Source organism: Natator depressus, chromosome 15, assembly GCF_965152275.1.
Source record: "Natator depressus isolate rNatDep1 chromosome 15, rNatDep2.hap1, whole genome shotgun sequence".
NCBI lineage: Eukaryota > Metazoa > Chordata > Testudines > Cheloniidae > Natator > Natator depressus.
In genome coordinates this window covers 25,345,297-25,363,958 of record NC_134248.1, presented here as the reverse complement: position 1 = coordinate 25,363,958, position 18,662 = coordinate 25,345,297, and the positions used below count along the sequence as shown (strand labels likewise).

The following is an 18,662-nucleotide window of genomic DNA, read 5'->3' as shown; positions in this document are numbered from 1 at the left end:
TAGAGACTAACCAATTTATTTGAGCATAAGCTTTCGTGAGCTACAGCTCACTTCATCGGATGCATTCAGCTGTAGCTCACGGAAGCTTATGCTCAAATAAATTGGTTAGTCTCTAAGGTGCCAAAAGTCCTCCTTTTCTTTTTGCTGATACAGACTAACACGGCTGCTACTCTGAAATCTACCTACATTATATGCTGAACACTGGGGGGAAAAAAAAATAAATTAAAATAGTTCAAATGAAAAGATGGTATTGTCACAGGCAGCATGGCAATGTACTGTACCTCAAGCCAAATTAGGAAGAGGGCCTTGGGTTGATACAGGCAGCATGAAGTTCTCGAATCAGCTGCCAACATAAGTATCTCACTTGTGCCAACTGTTAAGCTCTTCTCAGCTGGGAGCATTTCAAGTTTCTAAACCCCAGTGAGCAAAGCAGAGCGCTGCTGCTACCTCCTGGTCAGGCCAGCTTTGATGTAAATAGGACTTTTTGTTCTTTGGCTCTATTTTAAGATTTAGATCAAGTCCTTGTCTCAGGACAGGCTATTTTTCCTCTTCCCCCCCTCCCCGACACATTCTAACGCTCACTGGGGCCCTGGAATGCACAGCTGAAAAGGTGGAAGAGTTCAAGACATTATCAGGGCAGAGTTTGAAACACAAGGTCATCGCTTCCTTTCATGCCACACACTGACCAAACCAACCTCTTACACTCTGCAAGAAAAACCACCTCCAGGACATCTTATTCAAAAGAAGTTATTCAATTCCTCCTTTTCTTTATAGAGAAGTGTTGCTGCCTGTGAAAGGACTGACACTTATGGAGCACAAAGTCCTTTCAGTTCCACATATCAGGTACAACCGGGACAGTAGCAGAGCAAGCTCCAAAACAGCATTTACCAGCATTCCTCATTCCTTTGAGAGCACAACCTGGGGAGAATAAGATGGGGTTGGGGGAAGGAAGTTTGTTCTCGAAACCGTTTCAGTCCTTGGTCTCTCATGAGCTTACTAATGAAGCAGGGGAGCAGTTTTAATAGAGGATTTCACAATGTAAACGTCTGTCAGTGGCTAACCTCACTGAAACTTCCAACACTAAAGCGTTAGTGTTGAGGCTAGTCACAGAAGTAGAAGAGTCAGTACATCAAGTCCAAGTGCACAGACCTCCTAGACTCCCTATTTTATTACTATCAGGTATGTTAACAATAAGGGGAAGGATATGGACTAGCCAAAAACAATTCTATACATTTCAAATGCTTTTACAAACTGTCCCCATGCGTTTCTCCAACATGAACCTTTCTCATGCTTTTTACTGTGGGCTTCCACTATGCCCCAAACACAAACCAGTTACCCCTCTCCCTTCTGGCAATAGCCAAACTGCAACTGACATTCTTAGTCTCCCATTTTCACAGCTGCACTAGTAAGTGCAACAGTTTGCCCACATCCAATTGGTGTTCTGGTGCAGCATTGCCTCGATCTGCTCTGAGCAAGCTTAGGCCTGGTCTACACACACAGTTGTTCCAATTTAACTAAAGGCATGCTAAACTGGTGAAAACATTGACGTTAAACTGATTTAAATTTGGTTTATAGCTGGTTAGTTTGTGTTGGTAAATTTATAAACTCAAGTTTAAGTGTCCACACAGGGGTTGGCACCAACAGATTTGAATTAAATTGTTGCAATTTAGGTTTTGACAAGGCGATTAAAATACTCCCACGCTACAGCTACACACAAGGCCAGTGCATATAGAGCTGATGGGATTCCCTTTGAGGCCACATCTAGGAGTTTTTGTGTAACAAAAACACTGCTGCTACTCTGGCTGATTTAAACTTCAATGTCAGCTCCAGAGAGTCATGAAAAAGGAAGGCTCTAACCATCACTAAGTGAAACAAGCCTATGGAAGAAGCTATTAAGGAGAAAGCTCCTAATCTGGAATGACAGGAAAGGAAGGGTAGAAAGAATATGACACTTTAATTGGGTAAACAGCACTTACATAGCACCTTATGGTTTTCTCATCATTGTATAATCTTTGCTTAAAATTCTCACATCCTTGTGCAGTAGGGAAATAAGCACTATCCCCGTTTTACAGACAGGAAAGTTTGGCAAGAGGTTCAGTAACTTGCTGCAGGACAGCTGTTATCTGGCAGCTCCAGGACTGCCTGACTCCTCCAACACACATTGCCTTGAGGTGCTGGCAAAGTAGATTTGTAATGGTTACAGGACTTTGGGGGGAGCTGTAGGGTTGAAGGAACTTTGGTCTCCTCACATCATAGCAGGGTCTTTCCACCATAGTAAAAGCTGAAGTTAATGAAGTTTGTGATTTAATGTCAAACAGCAAGGAAGTTAAGCAAATACATAGATTTTGTCTTTGCCCTTTACCAGAGATTAGCAATTGCAGGTGGTCTGAAAGAGTAGATAATCTACCATTTGTACTGCAAAAAGCAATTGGGTAGCTATGACATTCCAACCTCACCTATGAATTGCATCACCACTTTAGGGAGTTTACATCACGCTCTTGACATAGGTTGAGCTTTAGTTTTGGGTTTCATTATCTCTTTGAGCGTACATATCAAAAGATTAAGGTACAGAATGAGGACAACTACTTGTTATGGGCTAATTGCATTAGCTATGTTCCCTAAACTATGAACCAACCACAGGATTCAGGAGCACAAGGTTGTAAAAACAGCTCATATTCTAAAATTAGACTGTTAATGAAGGGTCTTTAATAGACCAAGAATCCCCTTAGAATTGAAACAAACATTAAAATACTCTAAAATAATTCCATATCCAGCCACAGTACACTCAATAGCAAAAGCATACATGATATGATCAGTACAGCTCTAACATTATTACATACATTGATAGAGGTACCCATTACTGCAGAATCTGGCTGAGCTTTCTATATTTTAGATAATGAACAAAGCACTCTCTCTCAAAAAACATACCACAACAAAACTGGAGCCATATTCTTGGACGTTGATATTGTTTTATTCTTGGATGTAAAAAGGTGTCTAAATTAAGCTTTCCACAGCTGCCCATAAAGGAAATCTACAAGAAAGTTTCTTACAGCAGAAACTCCTCTTGAAATTTGGCCTCTATTCTTGTCAAAGAGACTGTCTTAACGGAAGTCTTACCCAATAACAATTTGCTTGCATATGGATACTAAGATCTTACTTTGAAATTAGCAAAAGTGCAATACAATTTCACCTCTCCCTAACGTTTAATTGGGTTCCTTCCATCATTTACTAATGGGATCAGGGCTGGGCCTTGGGTGAAATGAAAGAAGGACCACCCTGCAGGAGCTGGTTTATGCTACTACAGGATAAAGGTTTTCAAAACTCTTCATCATTCATAGCCCTTGCTGTAGTGATTCAACAGTTAGGCTACATCTAACCAAAGAGAGCGATCTAAGGTGAGAAAACTAACAGGCTTTCCTACCTGCAAACGCACTGAACCATTCTATGACTGGGCTCTAGACTTCAGGTTTCTTGTGCCACGTCAACCTTGCTTTAGAGGAAAAGAAGTGTTGCAATGCATGGTGCTAACACAGCTGGAAGCTATAAGAACAGCTCTGATTAGGGGCATTTGAATGAGTCATTTGAAGTAAAAACCCTCAGCTGAGCAGCTGCCAATTTAAAACATACACCATGTGTCTCCCACATACTCTCGTCAGCTTTTAAACACACAATGCCTTTTTGCTTTACTTCCTAAGGGAGCATTTAATACTTGTAATCTGATCTTCACAACTTGGGTCTGACATACAATTAAGAGACTTGAAACAGCCAACCTAGGTTAACCTTCAGAAGCAGCACTGATTTTGAGGCTTATTGCACAGAAAGGAAGAAATGGACAGATTGCAAAAGGAACAGTTTGGTTTTTACAGTTTCCTTCTGTAAAGAATTAACAACATGCAAGGAGCTGAAACTTATCACCATCCACTGCTGAATGACAAACAGCTGAATTCTTCATGAAGTAGACTAGAGCCAGGAAGGGACTGATCACAATCTCAGAGAGCAGATACCTAAATATGATTTGTTTTTAGTTTAAATGTAGCCCATTTGGATTGCACAGTGTTTAGTGAAATGAGACAATAAGCCAAAAGACTTCTTAATTAAGACCATCAATAATAGGACAGTAAGGCAGGCTACCTGCTTGCTTATTTTCAATTACTTTAGTGCAAATCAATTGACACTAGAGAAAAGCTAGTGGTTTCCCCCACCCTCAAAACATAGCTAAAAGATTAGAAAGAGGAGACTATCCATTATGGGTAGCTGTCTGGCTACGTACAGGAAGAAGCTGTTCAGACTCTGTAATGCTTACACATGCTAAACATCCCAAAACCAACAGGATACAATATGTGTTCTAGGACTAAGCATCCCCTCCTTTTAATATGTATTTTTATGTATGATTTTGGGACTGAAGATATTTCATGTATTTTATTCTTGTATGTGCTATGCTACTATAGTTAGTGAAAAGCTTGTTTTCTTTTGTGTGTGTCAAGTATTTGCTCTAGAGTATCAAAAGGTTCCAATACAAAAAACTGTCAACCTCTGCTTCAGCTGCTATGACAGCACTGAAGAGTACAATAGATTTGAGCAGCCACAGGCAGAATTACAAGGCTATGCATGACCATGGACTGAAGACAAAGTGAACTATAGCACCATTAGAAAGCGTTATAAAGACATATGTTTTAGCAAGAAGCAAGTAAATCAAGAGTGAAACACTAGGACAAGGGTAGTTCTTTTGCAAAATCTAAGTGCCACAGAAATAGTTTTGTTTGGTTTTCTGGTTTCAGTGAAAGATTTACTTTTAAATAAGATGCCCACTGTGAGAATTTTTACCGTGGACAATTCACTATCGTTTTAGTAGGTGATAGCACGAGATTCTGTTTTCAATAGGTAAAGCTAAATTGTACGTGTAAAATATAAAGAAAGCCAAGACAGCCATTCTAATTTAAAATTTCTACTAGTGATGCAATGGAGAAGTTAATTTTTTTTAAACTGACAGTGCCACACACAGGATATGAAGTGGCTTTATGTCACTACTGTTGTAATGCCTTTTAGTAATTTACCTAAATAATACTGAACTCTATTTAGAAGAAAATGTTCACATATAGGCTAAGTAATTATAGGGCTTTGTATGGATTGGGGAAATTATTATAATTCTAACAACGTACTGTTCTTCGTACATAGAAACGGATTAGTTACAAAGCATCCTATAAGTCAAGGATGCCGGAGATAAAATTCCACCCTTAAAGTTAGTGTAATGACTTACACCAAACAGGTTAATTGGCTGAAGAGAGAGGAAAAATTGCTCCTTTCAAATACATACAAGTGACTCCTACAAGCTTCCGCAAGAAATCATGCATGAGCCCAGACAAAAGAATAAAGCCTTTCACAAAGGAATAAAAATCTCTTGTATTTACATCTATAGCTAAGGATTAAAACTACTTAGTTTTGAACCCAATTTTGACATTTTAGTCACTAGCAATAGGTATATTATATGAAATGCTTTATATTCAAGATTCTAGCTTTAGCAAGAAAAGACTGAACGACTCTTACAAATAATCTCCAGCATAGTTCAGCTCAATCTTGTAATTGATAAATAGGAAGCATCACAAAAATGAACAGAACTGTGATGCAGAGAACTATTAAATGGTTTCAGTCGGTTGTTTTATGAAGTCCACTTTGTTAATACAAAAATTGCAGGTGACGTTCTTCCTTCAGAGAACAATGGACCTCATGGCACATTCAAGAACTGAAACCCATATCAGTTTAAGTAAAATCTTCACTGCATGCCAAACCATTGTTCTTGATCTGCCCACTGTGCTGCTTCACTATCACTGCCCTCCAAATCCCCTTCTTCTCCACTTCCCTCCATGTCATCCACATCCTCCTCCTGGGTTGCATCTGTTGGACTCTCCTCTTTTTCCATTTTCTGCATTCCTTCTAAAGACTTCTGATCATTGGGATCCAAGCTGGGGGAGAAAAAAGGATTAACTCAAACTTAAGGTAGTAAACATTAGAAAAAAGAAAAGGAGGACTTGTGGCACCTTAGAGACTAACCAATTTATTTGAGTGTAAGCTTTCGTGAGCTACAGCTCACTTCATCGGATGCTCACGAAAGCTTATGATCAAATAAATTGGTTAGTCTCTAAGATACCACAAGTACTCCTTTTCTTTTTGCGAATACAGACTAACACGGCTGCTACTCTGAAACCTAAACATTAGAAATATGTCTAATCAAAACATCTCCATCTTGCTTCCCCCACTTCCTGTTTACTGCTACTGATATTTAAACTCAAAGATGTTGCAACTTTACCTCAGACTGATGTAATAACCGTTTGACAAAAGATGAAAGCGCACAATTAACACTAATTACATCATCTATATACAAATTCCTAACCTTTGAGAATGCACTTGTCTGAACTCCATGAGCCTCCCAACGAAGCTTACACAATTCTTCTAGGAAACACTAACTAAAGCAGCAGAAGACAGATAAATGTAATTTAAGCGACTAGCACTAAAAACACTCTTTCCCCCACCTCCATCCAGGCAAAAATAGCCAATCTACCAGACCTTACAGTTTACTGTGTGTATAACAAGGTCTTGCAGTCAAGATAGGTATTTAACTTTTAAAAATACAGAGAACATAAGATTTTTTTATTAGGACATATGGCATCTTATTCTGAAACATGCTAAATTTTACCCAAGTTTGAAATAATTCTTTTCTATCTGAGATTGAGGGACCTGTTTTATTGTAAGAAGAAACGTTGATTCAGTTGAATTCAAAACCTTTCCATTTGAACTTAGTTAATCCCTTACATTTATATAGCACCTTCCAGCCTAAAGGTGGAGCCCAAGGTGCCTGACAGAGTATAGAACAGTTTAAGAAATTATAAACAAATCCATGCCTTAATCCTTCTTATTGGTCTAGCAATTGACTGCCTGGTAACATACTTAACATTAACACAAAAGTTTACGATTGTAAATTTTTGTCCTTGAGACTTTGAATTGGGAATTGCATTACATAAGACACAGAGTAAGACATGGTCTCCACTAGAAAAATCAAGTTGTCTTAACTACATTCCTCAGGGGGTGTGAAAAATCCACAGCCCTGAGCGGCGTAGTTAAGCTGACCTAATCCCCGTGTAGACAGTGGTAAGCTGATTGAAGAACCCCTCACATGTCAGCATCGGTAGTGCCTACACTGAAGTGCTACAACAGTACAGTTGTTCCACTGTAGAACTTCAAGTGTAGTCAATCCCAAATCCACTGATAAGAGTGTATGTGCTGGGGGGGGGGGGGGGGGGGAGGGAAATCAAACAAACTAACCCACTGCCCCCCACACAAAAGTGCCTGAAGATGTGCTACTAAGCCATCTTTCAGCAGCCATGCAATTTTTAGTTTCTAAGAAGCATACAGCAAACTCAAGGGTCTACAAGTTTTACCTTAGGGCAATACTGTACTGGTCCATGGCTTCTTGATATTCACTGACTGCTACAAGAAAGTCACCCAGTATTCGATGCAGAACACAGTCACTCTGATTGGCCAGTGCATTCCTCAACAAAGCTATTCCATCTTCATATTTCTGTTCTCTACCTGTTGACACGCAGAGCTACAGTTCTATTAATGGTTTAGATAGATCTTCCACAAAATAACTTGAATAATATGTAATACACTATCACAATCTTCATCTTTATTCCTAAAACCATCTGCAGTTGGTGATGATTAAATCTTCTAAAATGTAGTTCTTGCTCTTAGTGTTATATTTTAAGCCAAATCAATACACACATGATCATCTCTTAAACAATTAGCAAGTTATAATTTCTTCCATCTGAAGTATTACTATAGGGCCAATCATGGTAATATCTAAGCAATTCATATCTTATGGCATCCTGTGATTTCTCTTTTACACAGAACTGATTAGTCTTTGGCTGTAACTTTTGTATAGTGTTTTTCATATTAGCGACTTTGTGGAACACTCACTTTCATGTAAGAAATTATTCAAATAAACTGGACAAGGAAGAGACATCTCAAAAGGAAAAAAAAAAAAAAAAAAAAAAAACTTACTAAGAAGCTCCGCTTTTTTTACCACAGCTTTAATGTAATCTGGTCTCTGTGTCAGTGCCTTATCTAATAAGGTTTTTGCTTTCTCTTGTGTGACTGGATCTTCAAGACAGACTGTTGCTAACAGAGTAAGCGTCTGTGCATTTGCTCCCAGGGTTTTGTACACATTGTTAGCCATAACCATTGCTTCACGGATACTGTTGGATGCCAGATAACAATCAATGAGGCCTGAAGACCAAAAAGAAGAAAATATTTGCACACTAATAATCTGTGTACAGGGACTCTATCAGAATTTAATAAGCATGCTTCTCAGTACATCAAATTCAGCTATTTTTGTTTAACAAGCACGCGTTTAATGTTTAATATTTCCCCCTCTTCTCCCTATTTCCAGCTCTATTTAGTGGGTTTTTCAATATAATTAATTAACCTACTAGGTAATAAGCAATATTACTTCACCTGCAGGGAACTCTGGGAGGCAATTTATACTCTTCCTATACCATGACAACATCGTACATCAGAGCCCTATCAAAATTGTATACAATAGTCATTGTACTTTACTTGCCTTCATAACAGTCAAGCCTGCAAGGTGCAAGGCGTATTGCTTCTCGGAAATGTATAATTGCCTCTTGTACGCGTCCCATATTTCTAAGAGCAGCCCCTTTCAGCAGCAAAGCTTGAACACTATTACTATTCAGCTGAATAGCTTTGGCTCCTAAATACAGGGCCCGGGAGTATCGTTTACTGTAGAAACTGTGACACCTACAAAAAGAAGAGCAATGGTGGTAAGTGTGCACCACCAAAAGTCATTCATGGAAAGCTGAAAAGAAAAGCAACTGATGGATTTACAGGATGCAAAGTTACTTTAAAAGATATTAACAAAATAGGATGCTTATTAGCCTTTAACAAAATTAGTGATTCAGGTACTTGGTTACAGCAACATTAGTTATCTGATAGACCCAACAACTCCAAGGTGTTTAACTACAGCCAGAAAAGGATTGAAAAATGTAATATGTATTTCTAGCAAGATATTTTAAAGTTAGACCAAGAACTAAATATTTAAACAGAACAGCAGACTCACAAGATAAGTACAGCTTCCAAACTAATGAAACCTGAACACATTGCCCCAAACACGTTCAAGCTCCTAACACAGGTTAGCTAAGGAGCCCAGGGATGCAAGGAAGTGAAAAGTAAGTGGAAGTTACCCTGACACCACCCACGGTTCTGCATGCTGATCAGAAATATTGAAAAGACGGCAGCCCAAGTTCTCCACGTCCTCCAGTCGACCATCACGTGCCAGTAAGTAGCCATATACGTCCATTCCTAAAAATGAAATACTTTGGGATCGGTTGTATTATTGCTGAGCTCCTAATTATGAAACTTAAAAGCTTTATGAAGATTTAAGGTCATAACAGAACTTGACCATAAGGGCCAGTGATTTCACAGCACTTGTATCGTAGCTACTCCTAGATCATACATGCTCTGGGACTAAGTTTGAGCACCAGACTCTGCACTTTCACCATAAAGGTGGAGGAGAAATCAAGAAAAACAGGTATAAAATGAGAGCATGAAGAATTCTAGTCAGCTTACAATGAAGACATAGTTCATTTAGAAGGAAAAACAGAACACACAAGCTTCTTATTAGTACTATGTTCCTCTTTGGAAAGCCTGATGTACAGCTATACTAACTTCTTGAAGTACTGTAATTTTTAATGAGATGTAAGACAAATACCCACTTTCTACTATGACTGCCACCAACTGCTTCTGGGTATGGACAGAAACTATGCACCTGCTGTGCTGATAAATATTTATGTAGCTGTTAAGTCTTTAGTGGAATGTGAACTGGACGCCCCTGCTGTGCTAGTGTCATTCAAGGGTTTAGCATGCTGGGGCAATTTTGAGAATTTACAATTACTTACCTTTTATCAGATAAGGATCCAGCATTTGTGCCTGCTCAAATTTCAGAATCGAGTTTTTATTATCTCCAGCTCGGAAATACAGGTCTGCTAAGCTACCCAATAGATCCACATTATCCCTCAGTAAAGACTTTTTCTCTAATGAGCTTTAAGAGAAAAGAAATGCCATTTAAACTAGCATCTTGTTATGTACTGGTTGAATGCTAAAACACTCTTTGGAACCTGTAAATTCTCTCTCTCAAATACACCTGTAAAATTATGATTTTAAAATGTCATTCATTTAAAGACCTACAGTTACCACAAAACGTGGTATCACTCTTTACTGAGTGACCATACACCCACCATTTGAACATTCATCCAAAAAACTACTTGATGACATACATACAACTTACATTGTTCCTTGAAGGCTGCCAAACTGGGAGAGTGAGAGAGTTCTTAAGCAAGGACCCTGTACTGAAGATATCTTGCTGCCAGCCCCGAAGTTCGATGCCAGAAATTAATAGCTGCACCCTAGATAATCTTCCCTGGCATGATAAACTGGGCGGGCGCGTGTCTCAAAGACTGAGGTCTTAGACCAGTCCAGGGCTTTACAGATAATCACCAGCAAGTTGAGCTGCACCCACAGCCAGTTCACACCATTAACCCCAGGCAATGATCATTTAGGAGATAGGGAGTAGGAATCTATATCACCTGGACTTCAAACGCAGCTTCAAGTAAAGCACAATGCAACAGACATCCGAAAGGAAATATGGTTTTTTAAATGTAATGCCCTAGTTAGGTTTATCTGCACTGACTGAAACTTGTAGCTTTTATAAGAGCATCTGAGCAAAGAAATTGTACCAACAGCACAGCATCAAGGGGTTCTCAATTTCCATTCAAGTTCTAGAAATGTATAGTTAAGTCACAAAAAGTTTAAACTAGTTTCCAGCAGTCAGTTTTCAAAAGTAGCTGCACTGGTGTTTTCAGTTACAAAAAGATTGTAATTTAAGAAGCTTCTTTTCAATCCTGTAAGTTAAAACAAGTTTGTATTTTAAAATTAAGCACTCTAGTCTAAGGAGACTCAAGGTACCTTCTCTCTTATGAAAGTGTGTATAGCCTTTGCAGAACTATTTACTTTAACTGGGGCTTTCTTCACAGAATACCCAGATCTTGCACAGATCTCAGACATTTAATTTATATGACAGGTTTCAGAGTAACAGCCGTGTTAGTCTGTATTCGCAAAAAGAAAAGGAGTACTTGTGGCACCTTAGAGACTAACAAATTTATTTGAGCATAAGCTTTCGTGAGCTACAGCTCACTTCATCGGATGCATACTGTGGAAAGTACAGAAGATCTTTTTATACGCACAAACCATGAAAAAAAATGGGTGTTTACCACTACAAAAGGTTCTCTCTCCCCTGACCCCACTCTCCTGCTGGTCATAGCTTATCTAAAGTGATCACTCTCCTTACAATGTGTATGATAATCAAGTTGGGCCATTTCCAGCACAAATCCAGGGTTTAACAAGAACGTCTGGGGGCGGGGGGTGGGTGGGGTGGTGTTAGGAAACAACAAGGGGAAATTAGGTTACCTTGCATAATGACTTAGCCACTCCCAGTCTCTATTCAAGCCTAAGTTAATTGTATCCAATTTGCAAATGAATTCCAATTCAACAGTCTCTCGCTGGAGTCTGGATTTGAAAGCACTCCCAGCTACCTTTGAGACACCACTGACTTTCTGAGGAAACTACAATCCATTGGTGATCTTCCTGATAACACCATCCTGGCCACTGTGGATGTAGAAGCCCTCTACACCAACATTCCACACAAAGATGGACTACAAGCCGTCAAGAACACTATCCCCGATAATGTCACAGCTAACCTGGTGGCTGAACTTTGTGACTGTGTCTTTACCCATAACTATTTTACATTTGGGGACAATGTATACCTTCAAATCAGCGGCACTGCTATGGGTACCCACATGGCCCCACAGCATGCCAACATTTTTATGGCTGACTTAGAACAAAGCTTCCTCAGCTCTCGTCCCCTAACGCCCCTACTCTACTTGCGCTATATTGATGACATCATCATCATCATCATCTGGACCCATGGAAAAGAAGCCCTTGAGAAATTCCACCATGATTTCAACAATTTCCATCCCACCATCAACCTCAGCCTGGTCCAGTCCACACAAGAGATCCACTTCCTGGACACTACAGTGCTAATAAACGATGGTCACATAAACACCACCCTATACCGGAAACCTACTGACCGCTATTCCTACCTACATGCCTCCAGCTTTCACCCTGACCACACCACACGATCCATTGTCTACAGCCAAGCTCTGCGATACAACCACATTTGCTCCAACCCCTCAGACAGAGACAAACACCTACAAGATCTCTATCAAGCATTCTTACAATTACAATACCCACCTGCGGAAGTGAAGAAACAGATTGATAGAGCCAGAAGAGTTCCCAGAAGTCACCTACTACAGGACAGTCCTAACAAAGAAAATAACAGAACGCCACTAGCCGTCACCTTCAGCCCCCAACTAAAACCCCTCCAACGTATTACTAAGGATCTACAACCTATCCTGAAGGATGACCCAACACTCTCACAAATCTTGGGAGACAGGCCAGTCCTTGCCTACAGACAGCCCCCCAACCTGAAGCAAATACTCACCAGCAACCACATACCACACAACAGAACCACTAACCCAGGAACCTATCCTTGCAACAAAGCCTGTTGCCAACTGTGCCCACATATCTATTCAGGGGACACCATCACAGGGCCTAATAACATCAGCCACACTATCAGAGGCTCATTCACCTGCACATCCACCAATGATATATGCCATCATGTGCCAGCAATGCCCCTCTGCCATGTACATTGGTCAAACTGGACAGTCTCTACGTAAAAGAATAAATGGACACAAATCAGATGTCAAGAATTATAACATTCATAAACCAGTTGGAGAACACTTCAATCTCTCTGGTCACGCGATTACGGACATGAAAGTTGCGATATTACAACAGAAAAACTTCAAATCCAGACTCCAGCGAGAGACTGTTGAATAGGAATTCATTTGCAAATTGGATACAATTAACTTAGGCTTGAATAGAGACTGGGAGTGGCTAAGTCATTATGCAAGGTAACCTATTTCCCCTTGTTTTTTCCTACCCCCCCCCCCCCCCAAGACGTTCTTGTTAAACCCTGGATTTGTGCTGGAAATGGCCCAACTTGATTATCATACACATTGTAAGGAGAGTGATCACTTTAGATAAGCTATTACCAGCAGGAGAGTGGGGTGGGGGGAGAGAAAACCTTTTGTAGTGGTAAACACCCATTTTTTCATGGTTTGTGTGTATAAAAAGATCTTCTGTACTTTCCACAGTATGCATCCGATGAAGTGAGCTGTAGCTCACGAAAGCTTATGCTCAAATAAATTGGTTAGTCTCTAAGGTGCCACGAGTACTCCTTTTCTTAATTTATATGCTGTGGTACAATCCAAGACCAGTACAGAAAAATGTCATGATTTTTTAATAGTTTGTCAGAACCTTAACATTTATAATAAAAACGGATAGCAAGTCTAAAAATATTGTTACTCTTTCTGTTTTAAAGTTTTCCAAATCAAGATATTTCCCCAATCAGGAAAAAAATCTTTAATATTATGTTCAGCATCTGACAAAATCCAAGCAATGTTTACAGATCAACTGCTTGGTCCTCAAACAGCACAAAATAGGCATCATGCTGTGACAAGCAGCATGTTTAAATCTGTCACAACACTATGTGAAGTAGTGACTCAGGAACAGTAATTGAATTCACCTTGATTCTTACCAGATGGTGTTAATTGCTCTAGTATTATCTCCAGTGTGCACAAATGCATATGCTTTGATCCACACTGAAAGCCAGTCCAAGTTAGGGATGCTTTGAATAACATTCATCGTCATGGAAGCCACTTCTGCCCCTTTTACTGAAAGTGACAGCAAACCTATTCAGAAAAATACACTAGTCAAATCCAAGTATCCAATACAGTGTCATACAAATTCGTTAAAATGTCTAAAAACAGAGAATCCCATGCCTTTGAATTTATACAGGCAGTTAGCTACAATACTCCTGTACAACTTGTAGATTGCATGCAGTCTGTACTACATGCAAATGAGCTAGTTTACTAATATGTCTTACACATCTCATATTTTAGTGATAATGTTGCTTGATGTAATTTTTAATATTAGATACTTGGTGGGGAAAAAGTCTCTACCTAGTATGGCATCGAGTGCTAATGGACACTGTCTCAGCACTTCTTTGTAACTGGTAACAGATGAGCGTTCTTGACCTGCCTTCTTGTACAAATTTGCCAACATCATGTTAATCTGTAATCAAAAAATCTGATTGTGAGAACAATCCAATCAAGAGTTATTAAAAGCAGAGTTCCTCACCAAAAAGTCATGTTTTCGTTATCAAGCATAGCCCCATCTTCCCAGCTCTCTGGACAGAGAATAGTTATGAGCCCTGCTTCTTAAGTCATCAACTCCTATAAAATGAGAAGTGTTTCTCATTTCTGATTCAGAATACAAAAAAGTGGAGATATCCTAATATTATACACTAGTGTAGTGCCTCTGGGAATCTCAAAATGGTTTATGAACACTCATTCAAAAGATGGGCAAGTGTTTACGTAAGTAGAAGTGATGTCTGCAAAGGCCTATATATTACCTTATAGCTTCCTTTTACTTGCTCTCTCCACATACCAGTGGAAGTCTACCAGAGCAGTTGTATTTGGGAGGTGAAGAGTAGGTTTGCATTTAGATTCTGACTGAATTCACAGCTCACGAAAGGGCAGAAGTGGCTTGAGCAAGCTTCCCCCCTCAATGCAGCTAGCTGCTCTAGTGCTTAAGCATTTTTGGTTTATTGGCTTGCAGGGGTAGAAGGCTGCTTTTCTTTTCCTCAATTTTCTTCCTTTTCTGTATAGCAAGCCTTGCTAAAGGTAGAACTCCTTGTGGTTACCACTCGCTGGCCAAGATGGGATGCTGCTAACATGCAAGTTGTTATGCATGACGTGTAAATGGCCTAAGAGATTACCTAGATGACAGAACCAGCAAGCAAAGTCTCAGTACTGTTCAGTGCCAAAAATACTAAGTGTCCTAAACATTTAGCACTATGTAATTAATTAAAAAGTGTGAGAAGAATCTTAAGGGAAAAAAAAGAGTTCTCTCTTAAGAGACTCCCATTGGTAGAGTGACAATACAAGGGGACTGTTTTCAAGAACCGTCCATTGTTTTACTACCTCTGGTGGTAGCACCAGTGGGAGTATTAGCATAGTCAGAGCTAAGGCATTTTTATCACTTTTGTCTAGAGCAGCAGCTACTCTTTCCCAGAATTATAAAAACTAGTTATGCTACCTTCCAAAAACCTCAGAGTAGTCAGCTGGGGATTGTGGAATTTTGCATGCCTAACAGAGACTTCAGTCCTAAATAGGTTACGTATACATGCTCTCAACAGCTTATCGGCACATGTCAACGTGTCTATTGTTCCTCACGCATAAGGAAGATTTTGTAATTCCCACTAGCACTAATAAAATTGCCCAGGTAATTTTCACAGGAATTACCTGTTAAAAGACATCCAAAAACACTTAGCTCCCATTTAGTTTGGTGAACTCTTTCAAACAAAGAAACTCCATTTAGAGACTACCTGGTTTTAAAGAAGATATGCTTACTAAACTCAGATAATTTAGAAGTGTTTAGCCAGTGTTTCCAAATAACTCATTTAAATACTATAAGCACAAATGTCAAGGTTGAATCGCTTTACCTCTATATACTACATTTTCATTCTTGAGCAAATATGATTATACAACTTCAAAAACACCTGAACTACTGTTTGCCACAAATCAAATTCCAGAACCTACCTTGGGGGTTCTCTGTCTTGAAGGAATTCCATCTAGTATAGCAATAGCATCTTTATCTTGCTTCAACATTGTGTAGCATTCAGCCATCTTGTATTTCACTTCAATTTCAGATGGCAGACACTAAAATAAAATTGATCACTAAAATGTAATCTCTCTCAAAATGTTGTTCTAACTAAATAAAAGCCAGAATCTAAATTACTAAAATCTTATGAAAAGCTTGTATTTACATTAACAAAGTCAAGATATAAAATGTAAAGATGACAGTAGGTTGTACTTTTATAATGCAGACTATTTTCTCTCTTGCTAATGAAAACTACAAATTAAATGGGCATTCTCTCTGACATTTGAGACCAAGTTAAGTTTTTCATTAGAAAGTAGCGGTCAGACACATTTTCAAAATTAAATAGCCACAAAATTCAGGCTTCTTTGTTGTGGTAATTTTGTAGTCTACCGCTACAACATTAATTCACCAATATTTCCTTTTACAGGGAGAATAAGAGTTATATGCAGTATGTTACTCTAGTTCCAAATACCTGACTCTGTGGAGTGGCTGCAGCATTCCCAGTAGAGGGTCTTACTTTTGAAGTTTTACTTAATGCTTTCTTCTGCTGCAAGGCCATTGTATACTTACTTACAGCATTCCTATATTCCTTGTCATGGAAGAGGGAATCTGCATGATATACAAGAAGCTGGTACTTTTGTGATGGCGAGAATAACTCACTAGAAGAAATTAAAAAAAGATATAAGCTTAAACTGGCTGATTACACCATAGGAGCAAAACTGTTAAATGCTATATTTTCAGTATTAGTGATTATATCCCCTAGCTGTGCCTGAAATCTGGAAGAACTAAGAGTACAATATTTGTACCCTTAAACGATAAGCACGACTACAAGCAAGTTCCATCTTAAACGCAGTAGCCCCAATTAGAACAACTGTTGGATAGTTGTTGATCATCTGTTAAGACCTTACAATGGGAACTGTTGTTAACCATCCTCTGCAACAGGCAGATTTGAGAGCCAAGAACTCAGTTTTAGGACCGTATTTTAATTTTTGTCAGTAACAATTATGATTCACAAACTACACTGCACACAAACGATGCACTGTAGCTTAAGTGCTGAAAGATGCTATGTCCGCTATCATCACTGTCAACAGGAGGAGAATGATGTGGGTGGCAGATCCTCAGGGATGATCCATCAGAAAGTGATGGGCAAGTCACCTTGTCTCTCGATTGCCCCGCCTGGGAAGCTGAAACTCTTAGCATCTATGGGGCTTTTCATACGCACATCTCAGCGTGCCTCGTCCCGGAGCACATTGCTGCTCGCCTTTTACACAAAGGGGAACTGCGACGGCGAGAAACGACGGGGCCTGCTAATGATCCCACAGCAAGTCTTATGGCAGAGCCAGGTACAGACCACAAGCAGCTGCAGCCCCGATCTGCTCCCCCAGGACCTTCTCCCACGGGGGCTCCCGCAGGGCCCCACGAAGCGCTCAGCTCCTTATTTCATCCCCCTCCCCCCGGTCACCCCACAGAACCCCCCCCAGCCTGCAGCCACCTGCGTCAACCCCCGAGCCCCCCCACGCCACGCCAGGAGCGCCCTGGCCTCAGCCCCAAAGCCCCGGTCTCTTGCCGCCCCCACAGAGCCCCCTGCCGGCGGCACGCACGGGTTGTTGCCGCTCATGGTGAGCAGGAGCCCGCTGAGGAGCCGCACGTTGGAGTGGAGCCCGGCAGCCGCCATCTCCCGCACATGCTCCACCACGCTCATCCTGGAGGCCGGAGTGGAGCGCGGGGCGCCGGCCGGGGACGGGGTCGGAAGAGACAGCGGCTCCTCAGCCCGCGGCGACTCCAAAATGGCGCCGCCTAGGGGTCCTCGCAGGCAGGAGTCCATCATACCGCTCTAGCTGGCCCTCGCTCACGCCTCAGTTTAAAAACCTCTCCGTCGGGACCCCATGGAAATCCGCCCAGGTGCTAGCCTCGCCGCTCCTCCACCATTAAAATCGCTGCCGCTGAAGGTATAGGACACAAAGCGATGACATGTTCCAGCAGGCACCAAAATAGTCGCCCCCGCAGCTGAAACACACTCTACGCATGCGCAGCGGCTGTCTCGGCCAGTCAGGGCCTCGTGTTGCCGAGGCGACGGGAGTTGTGGGGCCGTGGGCAGGTTGTGGGGCTCAGTAGCTGTGGAAGGAATGGAGCGGGCCCCTGGAGTCCCTGGGCGGGCACCGTGCAGGGGCCTCGCTGTTACGGTATCGATAGGCAGTGGGTGTTGTAGCAAATTAACCACGAAGTAACATCACGGTGACTATGGTGCCATGGTTCACACACGGGTCGGCTTCGCATTCGGTCACGAAACCCGCTCCCTGTTCTGATTCACGGCTTTTGTTGGTTTTTCTCCCCTTTTGCTCCGTTGTGCATTATTGTGGCCTCCCGTGCTTTTTGTACACTTAATACAGAAAAACAGTACAATATTATCAACCTTATTCTGTTCCTTCTGTAGCCACAACTCCCTCTAAAGTCAACGAGCCGGATCTGTAAGGAGTGCAGGATTAATATATGCTACGCTTGGATCGGAGATGAAGGAGTTGTTAAAGTAACATGTTCATTTTACTCAACGTATGGGGGAAATAAATGCGATGTTACCACATAAGAAAAGGACAATTCTGTAGGAGAACAAATTAGGTGCAGGCATCTCAGATGGTACTACAAAAAATATAAACGGTTTCTTTCTTTAAAAATGAAGCATGCTTTTCATAATATTCTAACAACAGTATTTTCAAGTTTTTGTATTTCTTCCCTTTATACAGTATGGGTTTGAT

General features: G+C 40.7%; 1 protein-coding gene across 3 annotated transcripts; it reads right to left on the bottom strand.

Moving 5' to 3' along the window:
- Positions 1-1,993: 1,993 nt before the first annotated feature.
- Positions 1,994-17,690, bottom strand: ANAPC7 (anaphase promoting complex subunit 7). Of its 3 annotated transcripts, none has more exons than XM_074972471.1 (11): positions 17,511-17,690; positions 16,382-16,568; positions 15,849-15,968; positions 14,208-14,319; positions 13,784-13,937; positions 9,969-10,111; positions 9,255-9,372; positions 8,615-8,811; positions 8,056-8,280; positions 7,434-7,584; positions 1,994-5,960 (listed from the first exon to the last, which is right to left on the bottom strand). In XM_074972471.1, exons 1-11 carry the CDS (start codon positions 17,609-17,611, stop codon positions 5,771-5,773), a joined length of 1,698 nt encoding a protein of 565 aa, XP_074828572.1. In that variant the 5' UTR covers positions 17,612-17,690; the 3' UTR covers positions 1,994-5,770. The 3 variants fall into 3 exon arrangements, with proteins under 3 accessions (XP_074828572.1, XP_074828573.1, XP_074828574.1); XM_074972472.1 differs by lacking the exon at positions 17,511-17,690 and adding an exon at positions 17,065-17,081; XM_074972473.1 differs by lacking the exon at positions 17,511-17,690 and having other exon boundaries at positions 16,480-16,568.
- Between the last annotated feature and the right edge of the window lie 972 nt (positions 17,691-18,662).